Consider the following 11,743-nt stretch of genomic DNA (forward strand, 5'->3'; position numbering starts at 1 on the left):
GATGTGGGAAAAAAAGTAATTTAAAGCAGTTTAGCATAAGGCAGCAATATAACAAAAGTGAAACAAAATGAAGGGGTATGAATACTTTCGCAAGGCACTGTGTATATATATATATATAGAGAGAGAGAGAGAGAGAGTCCTAATTTTAAGCCTGTCTTAAGGATATTACACATACTTCAACGGCTAACCATTATGAAAATAATCATCGCCACATCTGTACTGAACATTATCGGTTACATTATATAACTGCTTCCTTTTGAATAAACCAACCACTTTTACCAACTTAAAAAATTAGGACATAGTGGTCATGCCTTAAGGAACTGAAATAAAATATATCAAAAAATAAGAAGTAACAGCACAACATAACAGCAGTGGTTAGAGGTTAAAAAAAAACTCTTACATGACAACTCTGAGCTTTTAAACAAAGGTTAAAGGAATAGTCCACCCAAAAAAATACAAATTTGCTTCAAATTTACTCACCCTTAGGCCATTCAAGGTGTAGATGTTTTTATTTCTTTATGAAAACATATTTGGAGCAATTTTTAGCATTACATCACTTGCTCACCAATGGATCCTCTGCAGTGAATGGGTGCCGTCAGAATGAGAGTCCAAACAGCTGATGAAAACATCACAATAATACACAAGTAACACACAACTTCAGTCCATCAATTAACATCTTTTGAAGTGAAAAACGGGGTGTTTGTAAGAAACAATTCCATCAAGGATTGGATGATTTCAGTTAAAATATGAGTCTTCTATCCATAATATTGCTTTCTCCAGTGATCTTTCATCTCATCTGAATCAGGAGAGAAATATGCACAGATCAAGCACTGATTACAAGCGAAAACAGTTCTAAACAAATATGTTGGTAGATTTTGATGTGAGAAGACAACGGGGGATGGATTTTTCACTGGAGGAAGCATAATTATGGATTATAGACATTATGTATTTTGGCCTACTATTACTTTAAACACAAAGAACAGTACAGGCCAAAATTTGAATTAACTACATATTTTATTTGCTCTTTTAAATTGGAATTACAGTGGACAGAGTAATAGTATAATCATAACAATACAAAATAAATCACAGTACAGTGCAGACAAAAGAAACAAAAAGAAATAAAGTTCTCGAGGCAATACGTGAAAGATCTGAGTCAGAAAAGAAATATCCGGGTAATCTTACTAGGACACACCAGCTATGTGCAGTGCATGGGCAGGTCATAGTTGTGCCATCTGTACCCTCACATCATTGGCACTGGCCCCCGTTGGCACCAGAGACCCCTGCCTTTAAAGAACAGTCATACAATCAGAGTCAGGGTCCTAAAACACAAACGGACCCTAACGCGTGTATAAGCACAAGGTCTTTTCCTTTTAATTGCAGGAAGTACTGTATTACCTCAATGTGCTGCTTATAAAGACCTAGAGTTTTACCCTATAAGATACAGGAGACTAAAAACAGTAAAATGACTCACATGCACTTATGCAGTAATGTCGGTTCATTCTGATTAACTAATTACACTGCAGCCTTTAAGGGCCTTCAATTCCACTTGGAATGTGTCCTGATACTGCTGAGAATGATCGTAGCAAACTATGTTGTTTTACCTAGGGCTGGGGTAATTGAAGTCAAGGGGCTCGATAACCAAAATGAATTTTCCAGCAAATAAATGACTTCAGGGTTGCAGACTAAGATGCTGAGGTCTACAGTATTCTTCCACTCCGAGGTCACCTGTGGTGACCGTTATACAACATGCATTATTAGTTCAGTCTTTACTGATATTTTGTGTCACACTGAGTAAGTTTTATTAGACAGCCATTAAGCGAAGATGAGCATCACAGCTTGTGGTAGTTTCTCCATCTGCTGGACTCAAGACAAAGACTTTTTTTGTAGGCTAAAACACATAATACATTCATAAATTATCACACTGTGTCTTAACATTTAAAAGTCTCACCACTTCGCCACGTAGATTAAAGGCTAACAACTCGATTTAAATGACTACCACAGAATAAATACAAGTTACAGGTCTTAAGATCATTAACTGTAGTGGCGGGAAGTCGAACCGGGAGAGATATTTTACATTCAGTGCAAAAACAAAAAGAGAAAGTCTCCAGTCTATTCCCTAGAGTGCTCTCATGTGATGTGGCCGTCAGCTGGCCGCTATTCACTGCTGCTGTTTTTCCTGTTCAGACTTTAACGACAGAGCGTGAGCTGCAAAAGTACAATGGGTTTACGTTACTTTTAGAGGAAGTCTCTATTCCCTCGTTTCATACTGAATAGGTCTGTGGTAGTGTTTCAAAGAGAACTTGTGCCTGTTTGCTAAAGTACTTTCCCCTCTTTTCGCATTATGACATCAATTATTGTTTTTACAAACTGAACTTTTGCTATTCGAAGACAATAACTAAAAGGGCTGGAATACAAAAAGAAAGGATCTGTGTTAGACTACACTACAGCGTAATTCTAGTGTGTGATGAAGGCCTTGCTGCACTGGCACGGGTAGCTGAAGAGGTGCAGCGTTTTAAGCACATGCGTGAAAAAAAAAAAGTTAAAAAAGGCACTAAAACCACTATTCTACCTCGAAGCACGTGATGGTGAAGAGAAAACAGCGTGGTAGCTATATGCCTTAAGGCCTCTTCCACTGGCCTGATGGTGAAATCAAGAATGCGATGCACCCCGTGCCAAGTGCGTGAAGGAAATGTACATGCAATGTAAACCATACTTGGAAGATGGCTGAAAGGTGAAGACTGTGGTCTTTGGGCCCTAATCGTCATCGAACATCTATCAGGTACATCATCTCTCTACAATCACAACATTAAATATAGCAAAACCTCCAATACTGCACGTTTTCTCCCCTCCACCCCAGTGACAAGGGGGCTGCTACTGAAGACATACATGAGCGAGCCTCACACGTTTGCGAATGAAATGATATATTAAGACATTTCAGTGAAGATCGACACAGATGATTATTAAAATTCTGCAATATAAAAGCCTACCATGGCAGGAAAAAGGAAAACCAACTTAAAAAAAAACAAACAACAAGCTTAGTCCAGACTGCAGGTGGTGACCCTTTGAGATTCCAGCTTTTGGAACCAGCCTCTGTGCTCAAGCCTAGTTGTGCAGCTGCATCTCAGACCCAAAGCAGTCTTGAAGAGGAGGGGAGGAGGGGGTGTTGCAGGTGGGTGGTTGGAGGAGGGTACGGGACAGGACTGGTGCCGCTAGATGCTCTGGCAGCACTGCATCTTTGGTTTATTCTCAGTAGGTTGCACCTGGATGGACACCACATTGTTGCTAGGTGACATGTCATTGTCTCGGCGGTCAGACATCTGCTTTTGGGACACGATCCGGTAGATTTCTGCAGGACAGAAAGAGATATTGATGCCAAGACAATGTACGGTGCCAACAATCCAGGAACTGGTAATGCATATGGACTTTGTGTTGCCATAAAAGCCTATAAACCCTACAGTTATTACTGGATGTCAGGGGCGAACGTAGTTATAGCATTGCAACGAACTGCGATGCTTTTGAAACATTTATTATTTGTTCCTCCTCTGCAGATGCCAGGAGTCGAACAGAGGAGCAAAAGAAGATGGAAACTCTCTATTGCAGTCACGTCAGGCTAGAGAAACCTACCCGACCAAAGCAGGGCTTTTGATGAGTCATTCATAAGGATACGGCCTTCAGCCAATCATTTACAATCTTTATTTTCCTTTTAGACAAACCTACAGTAATTTCCTGTTTAGTGTGTATTTCCTTATTCATGCATTCCTCATTAAAAAAATTAAAGTTTAGCATCCTTAAACTTGCACTCTAAGTATCCGCTGCGTGCGCTGAAACACACTTTTTCAAAGCACACTCACCAGTCAGGATGGTCTGAAAAGCGGTCTCGACATTAGTGGAATCCAAAGCTGAGGTCTCTAGGAAGGACAGGCCATTTTTCTCTGCAAACATGAGAGAACATACATTAACAGTCATGGTAACAATTAACAAAGTATGCAAAGAAACTACAGAAGCCCTGGCTATACACACTTCCTGTAAATCATCAAGAGTTAAAAGTCTACTTCTAAGTGTTTATTGTGGATCTAACCTGCAAATGCACGTGCTTCGTCAGTGGGCACGGCCCGAAGGTGACGCAAGTCACTTTTATTGCCCACGAGCATGATGACTATGTTGCTGTCTGCGTGGTCTCTCAGCTCCTTAAGCCAACGCTCCACATTTTCATAAGTCAGGTGCTTGGCAATGTCATACACTAGAAGGGCCCCAACAGCTCCCCGGTAATATCTGTAGACCAACATGAAGAATAAATCAAAAGTAGATGGAAAATTGAAGCATATGCTCAATGAGTACACTTAAAAGTGAATATGAAATGTGAATAATTCAATGGTTATTCCAATTAAAATACAAATATTTGTCTTCATAATTGTTTATTCAACTATAAAAACAACTTTCATTTTTGGGTGATGTCACAAACCCCTCCTAAATTTAGGAATACCTCAGATTATGCTAATAGGGGTTGGGAATGCCATTTCACATTGATTTTGAACTAGTGTTGCTTTCGTCAACGAAAATTATGACTAAATATCGTCGTCAACGAACCTTTATCACGTGACGAAAACGAGACGAGACGAAATGCTGGTCATGTGACGATGACTATAATTAAATGTATAATGCAATATCGTTGACGAATAAAAACGAGACTAAATGTGGTTTACAAAATAAAAACTATGCTAAAATGTCTCTTAATTTTCGTTGACCAAAACGAGACGAAACAAAATGTTATAACGTTATTTCGTCTCGTTTAGTCGCGTTATTATTATTATTATTTTGCAGTATTTCTGTTTCCAGAATAAAAAGAGTATGAACGTGACTAAAACTAATAAAAACTAAAATGACAGTTTCACACAAAGACTAGACTAAAACTAAAATTAAAACAGGCCGCTAAAAACAACACTACTTTGAACTGAACACTGAGTTTACAATTTTCTATAAAAATAACTATAATGTTAACTACATCACATTCACACCAACTCACAATAACTTTATCATCATTCGCAGCAGTTATCTCGTCTGCCATTTTAAATGCTTGACCTCTTTAAAGTCAGGTGGATTCTGACCATCACATTCTTCAACTGGACAAAAACTGTTCTGAAAGTGATTCTACAATATATGTTGTTATCTTGATAATTATGGTTTGGACTTCTCTAATCTAAGAATTAGGATGATTATTAAAACTTAGTTATACTTAACGTCCTTGGCGTGAATCGATTTTATCAAACAGAAAAACAAATCAAGAAATGTCAACTGGTATCTGTTATATGAGGAATGACACTTTTGACATTTGAAGAACCTTACGCTGAAGTGATGGCCCGGTAGCGTTCCTGTCCAGCTGTGTCCCAGATCTGAGCTTTCACCGTCTTTCCATCCACCTGAATGCTACGTGTAGCGAACTCTACTCCAATAGTGCTTTTGCTCTCAAGGTTGAATTCATTGCGGGTGAAACGAGACAGCAGGTTACTCTTCCCCACACCAGAGTCTCCAATCAGGACCACTTCAAAATAAAACAAATCAAGGTTTTATATCCAACATCAGATCAACAACACAACCTCTTTTAAAAGGATTAGTTTACCTAAAAATGAAAATCCTGTCATGTATTTCCAAACCCGTCAGAATTTTTTGCATCTTCAAAACACAAATGAAGATATTTTAATGAAACCTGAGTGATTTCTGTCCCTCCGTTGAATGTTAATTCCATCAAAACATTGACAGTTCAGAAACAAACATGCTCTGTGTTTACCATAATTCGATGTACTCTATGTACATGCATTGATTGATGTCCAGATATGAATAAAAGCCTAAATTAAATCTGTTCATCACATAAAGCAATTGTGTGTTTTCAGAAGACTTGGACTGGAGTCTTGTTTTTTTGAACTGTCAAAGTTTTGATTACATGGACTTTTAATGGAGAAACAGAAATCTCTCAGGTTTCAATATAAAATATCTTCATTTGTGTTTCGAAGAATGGGTGAGTAAATTACCATTTTCATTTTTGGGTGTACTATCCATTTAAATAGCAGTTTAAGTGATAAAGTAAGTGATAAAATCTAAGACACTTCTGTCTAAAATTAAATAAAGGAACAACCCTCTTCACATTTGGAAACTGAGTGCTTATGTCACAACCATATGCCACAGTCTAATTTGAAAGTGAAGTGCATTTAAATAAGTGGGAAAAAAAAGTCATTGTGGCAGTGATGACAGTCAGTGATTTTTGGTAACATTGTTGTGACTCGAACTTGGGCTTACAGAAATGTTCTACTCTTATCTTAAGACATGTACACTGAACATCACCAAACTGCTAGATTAGAGAGGTAGTTTACTACGAATCACATGTCAGCACGTAATTTCCTAACTGATGACACAACATGTCTCACAGGAGTGAAACCTCAAACTGCTAGAACAATGCATTGCAAAGATCACTAAATGGGAAAACACAACTTGTTTCAGGGATTTATCCCAAAAAGACAGACATTTCATACACTTTCATGAAGGAAAAACAACGATAAAAAACATACGTACGCAAAGAGAGGCCGCGTCACCTGACACCTTATTTTTACTTACTTTAAGACAATAACAATAAGCTCACACAAACAAATGTCTTTTTTTTTTAAAGACAGTTCGTCCAAAACATGTAAATGCCGTCATTATTCATGTTGTTCCAAACCCGTATTTCTTCATGTTTGTCAGTAAAACGCAAAAGGAGATGTTAAGCGGAATGACAAACCTCAATCACCGTTCACGTTGACTGTATTGAAGATGATATAATGAAAGTGAATGGTGATTTTAGTTGTCCCAAATATCTCCTATGTCATCCACAGAAGAAAGTCATACATGCTTGGAAAAACAATCGGGAAAACAGGCCGTTTCCAATCTCCGCCTGCTCCGTTAAACTCCTCCAGCGACAGTCTCGGTTAACTTCAGCTAACGCTTCAAGGTGTGGTCCGATCAACGGTAAACTGAGTGTATGTGAAAACCATCACCCATATGGACAAAGTGTGCCGTAACTGAGCAATATTTCACATAAACCGACAAGCACTAAAATGATACTATTTCAGCCGAGGAGCAGGAGTTTGTTTGGGCTGTTCGAAATCAGCTAGCCGGTTAGCTGGCCTTTGGTGTTTAATATAAAACCACACTAACTAACAATAACCTCGATTATCAGAGCCGCTTTAACTTGTACGCTCGAAACAAATATATTCTGTGCTCACCTTTAAACAAGTAGTCATATTCGTCGTCTCGCGTCCCCATCTCGATTAAAACAAAAGCGCAAACAATGGAAGAATGTGAAGGAAAAGTGGAACAGACCCGACCCTGTCCTCTCCGCTGCTGCACTGCAGTGTATTTGTGATTAGGTAGTAGCCATGCTAACAAGTTAGCAAGCAGCCGAACCAGTGAGCATCTCCCGAAGTGTTCCGGGTTAGAGCCTTTACAGACTGTCAAAATAAAATCCTTGTTGTAATATTAATTTGATTTTATTTGGCAGTTTTTTTTTTAAACGAAAAGCTTTCAAGATACCATTGTAACGTTTGTAACGTAATAACTGTGTAAACTGTGTAAATTGTGTAAAATATTGTGTACCTTGTTGATAATGTATATCTTAATGCCCTGTATTCATTGTGTTCAGTGTGGTATTTTCTGTATACTGTAGTGTTCTTGGCTACAGTAGCTGATGATGCAACCTAATTCTCACACGGGATCTATCGCATTATAAACAGCTATAATAATGGTTGTGTGGTCGTGCTTTCATTTTAATGTTTTTAACGGGAAACATAGCAAAGAGAGAGACTTATGTCCTTTTTTGACCTGCAGTGAGATATGTGGCATACCATTGTGTTATTATGAGTTATTTTTAAAGTATGGTTTTAAAAGTGGGTTGTTTAGGTCATATTTCCTGGTGATAGCGGTTCGCAGGAAAAAAAACGAACAACAAAGGAAACTACGTATTTTATAACTAGTCATCAAAAGCTATAGATTTGAATCTGTCTGTAGGGTGGTTCCATGGTGTAATGGTTAGCACTCTGGACTCTGAATCCAGCGATCCGAGTTCAAATCTCGGTGGAACCTAGCTTTTCAAGTCAAGTCTGCTTTATTGTCAATTCTTCCACATGTACAGCACATACACACAGAGAATTGAAATTGCGTTACTCTCAGACCCTTGGTTCATACAGATAACACTAACAGTAGAACATAAATACAGATACTTTTAAAAATAATTTTAAAATTTTGGTAAGAAATATTAGAATCTGGGTTTACCAATGATAGGTAACAGGAGCCTGAAACGTCTGTTCATAAAAGGACAATAATTATGCGCAAACACCGTAAACATCCGTAAACACTCAAACACTGTGATAAATCAATTTTTTAACAAAATATTACAATATTACAAAGATTTAAAAAAAGGTGTAATTCGGGTATGAATTGTCTAAAATAAAATTAAACTGCGTTTTCTAACATAAGGTTTATTCGTAATAAATTGAAGCTTTACGTACGACCACTAAGGTGCAGTATTGTGCGTGTTTTTGGTTTTAGGTCACACAAAAATGGTTGAAATATACTGAACCTGTGATTACACAGACATAAACAAGGGGCTTTCTAAATGCTATCATTTAGTAATCTAAAACATACAGTTGTACCTTCTTTAGGTAGCTAGATGAAAGGCAAATGAATTTCAGTGGTGACAGGAAAGTCCCCATGGCTCACACTGAGTCACGTGTACAGTAAAACAGATATTTCAGATTTGAAATGATGCACATTCATCTCATATTTAGCCAACTATATTTAATTTATTTTGAGTGGAAAGTGTGGAAATGACAAGGGCAATGATGCCACCGAAGGTATTTAGTCATTCTGTAATTCTTAAAAGTATCAAATGTCCTACTTAGTTGCTCAATCATAGCAACCAAGCCTGTGACTCATAATAGACAACCATGTGCATTTCCTGGCAATGCATACCAGACATATTTTACTGCCAATTATATGGGATACTCTGTTGAATACAGATTAATTTGTCTAGATTATTGTTTTTTTTCCCCAGAACTTTATAGTTTTTACATCAAAAGCTTTTTTTGATTACACAAAAAATGGTTTATAAGAATGTTTTGTACTTATTATATTCTAGTTCAGAGAGCCGAATAAAGCAGCATCCCAACATTCCTTGACTATTCCAACATATTTAACAAATAAAGTTGTGTGATTTAAAGTATGGCTACGCCCGTTTTGTCTTATTTTCTCTTATTACATCACCCAGACTCATCTAGCAGGAAGACTTCGTCCAGAAGTTCTAGGGAATATCCCATGGTGCTTTGCAGCAAACTTTACAAGACTGTAATCAGAGCTGCATTTATATTCTGTACGTCTGCCAGTAATGTACTCTTGTTGCTGATTCATCTTTGAAAAGAATCACCTGCTGGACAGTTGGGGGGTTTCCTTCACTGCAAAATGTGTTCTTATCAACCAATGGGCAATGTAATGCCTTTCATTTTTGCCACTATTAAATATTCTAATATTTTAGGTGTTTTCCTCTTAGAAACGTTTTAGTTGAAAATAAATAAGTAAATACATACATACATACAAAAATGCTAGAAATAAATAACATACTAGAAGAAGAAAAAATGTTTTATAGAATGAAGGTTTACTATACCATTTTTTTAAAGCTTTTTTGAGCTTACAGTTGGATACTTAGTGTGAAAGTGCTAGTTTTGCAAGTGACAGGTCACTGGATGGCTTACATTTTAGAATATCTGAAATGGAAAATGGAGACATTTCCTAGTTCAGTGGTCAAAATATAATTGAAATCTCACCTGTTATTATCTATGAATAAAAATAAAATGGGAACAGTACATTTTTGTATGTTTTTGATTTTTAATTGTTGTGGTTCCATATACTATTATTTTCATTAATAATTATTATGATGTTTGCGATTCAAACTGACACTAACTGATTTTAATACAATTCAATAAAATTGAATACAATAGTAACCATTGCAAATAGCAAAATTATGACTTTAAAAACATATAACAAAAATAAAACAAAATAATTATGAGAACATCAATAAAAACAATAATACAACTGTAACAAGTTTGCTAGGTGTTTTGAACGTGCTGTAAAGCATTCAAAGCAGTCAGACACAGAGCACCAAAAAATGGGGACGTCTGATCACCCTACTGTAGAATTCTCTAGCATCTTAAAATGCTTATTAAGTTTTTAAGTGCTCATTTGCCATATGTTGCATGCATTCATCCACCTGAATTCAAATTTCAAGTTTGGGTTTATTAGTTATTCTAATCATACACAAGCACACAGTGAAAGATAATAACATTACTTCAGCCCCACAGGGAAATTAATTTAGAGACACTGAGGTAGACACGAACAGAAGACACATATCCAACATATAAATATAATTTTTGTGCAGCACGGTGGAATAAAAAGTAGGTACAGTCATCTTAATTTTTGCCATAATTTTGCAGTTGTACCTCTCAGTGCTTAGATAAATCAAGATGACATATCTATGGCGAACTGGAGTACTACCACAAGTGGGCTGTGTATAAATTCCATTTCAAACAAACACAATTTGTATCCTAACAAACATAATTGCTACATCTAAACAAATGGAGAATCCTGTGAAGTTGTGATGAAATGTGCCGCATACTGAATATCATTGAATCTCAAGCAATGATTCTGGCAGACCCCAGCGGACATCATCAAACTCTGTGGTAGGCGCAGGCGGAGATGAGCGACAGCAGCCTTCAAGCTCTAATCAGTTTGTTCAGCTGCTCCCATGCCAACTGTATAAAACTCAACTCCAGTCTCAGATTCAGATCCAAACATTAAAACTAAAAAACTTCTCTGTAACACTGTAAAGGCTTTTACAGAAGTGAAAAAACAATGCGAAATGTTGTACTTCACACTCCACAGCAGACTGAAACTCATAAGGCAGGCAGTGAAGTTCCAAATGATTGATTGATGCCAAAAAGGCCATACTAGGTTGACTGTTGATGTCTGAAACTCTAGTCCTGCCATTTGGCCATCGTGTGGCCTTTGGAACCACATAGCTATAGGACTATATCAGGAGGGGCTGGTGGATGTCCTAATCCTTCTGATGTTTATGGCTTTGCACATCCGGTTGGGTGGCCAGCCAGCATCCACTTAAACTGCTTTATTAAATCATTCATCTGGGTTTAAGAAGTGTTTTCTTCTTGATGAAGAAACCTGAAGCACTTTGAAGGCTTGCTTTCAGTAGTCGTACTCTCTCGGCATGTCAAATGTATTTAGCCCAACTCCAGTCTCGGATTTAGATCCCAACATTAAAACTGAAAACTTCTCTGTAACGACGTAAAGGCTTTTACAGAAATGAAAAACAGCAGAAATGCAAAATGTTGTACTCCACACTCCACAGCTCACTGATACTCATAAGGCAGGCAGTGAAGTTCCAAATACCTTACCAAAAGTCCCTTCTTTTTGGCCCTTCTAAGTTGACTGTTGATGTCTGAAACTCTAGTCCTGCCATCTGGGTGGCCGACGTTTGGCCTTTGGAACCAATAGGACTATATCACAAGGGGCTGGTGGATGTCCTAATTCTTCTGATGTTTATGGCTTTGTACAGCCAGCTGGGTGGCCAGCCAGCATCCACTTAAATGCTTCATTCATCTAGTTTTAAGAAGTGTTCTGAGTGTCTTCTTGATGAAGAAACCTGAAGCAC

At 37.5% G+C, this 11,743-nt stretch overlaps 1 protein-coding gene and 1 non-coding gene across 2 annotated transcripts; one reads left to right on the top strand and one right to left on the bottom strand.

Moving 5' to 3' along the window:
• Nucleotides 1-995: 995 nt before the first annotated feature.
• On the bottom strand, nt 996-7,433 carry rab11a (RAB11a, member RAS oncogene family). The gene is made up of 5 exons (XM_016555950.1): nt 7,254-7,433; nt 5,344-5,539; nt 4,079-4,272; nt 3,852-3,932; nt 996-3,346 (listed from the first exon to the last, which is right to left on the bottom strand). The coding sequence occupies exons 1-5, from the start codon at nt 7,291-7,293 to the stop codon at nt 3,210-3,212; spliced, it is 648 nt and encodes a 215-aa protein (XP_016411436.1). The 5' UTR covers nt 7,294-7,433; the 3' UTR covers nt 996-3,209.
• Nucleotides 7,434-8,037: 604 nt separating this feature from the next.
• trnaq-cug (transfer RNA glutamine (anticodon CUG)) lies at nt 8,038-8,109 on the top strand. The gene has a single exon. It is a non-coding gene; the product is annotated as a tRNA-Gln (tRNA).
• The last annotated feature ends 3,634 nt before the right edge of the window (nt 8,110-11,743 follow it).

This window comes from Sinocyclocheilus rhinocerous, unplaced genomic scaffold (genome assembly GCF_001515625.1).
Source record: "Sinocyclocheilus rhinocerous isolate Xijiao unplaced genomic scaffold, SAMN03320098_v1.1 scaffold1008, whole genome shotgun sequence".
Lineage (NCBI taxonomy): Eukaryota > Metazoa > Chordata > Actinopteri > Cypriniformes > Cyprinidae > Sinocyclocheilus > Sinocyclocheilus rhinocerous.

Excerpts from the sequence above, each read along its gene's own strand:
- rab11a (XM_016555950.1), bottom strand. The coding sequence starts at position 7,293 with ATGGGGACGCGAGACGACGAATATGACTACTTGTTTAAAG. Across the intron at positions 3,933-4,078 it reads CGAAGCACGTGCATTTGCAG|AGAAAAATGGCCTGTCCTTC; the intron begins GTTAGATCCACA and ends TCATGTTTGCAG. Across the intron at positions 3,347-3,851 it reads TTTTCAGACCATCCTGACTG|AAATCTACCGGATCGTGTCC; the intron begins GTGAGTGTGCTT and ends TCTGTCCTGCAG.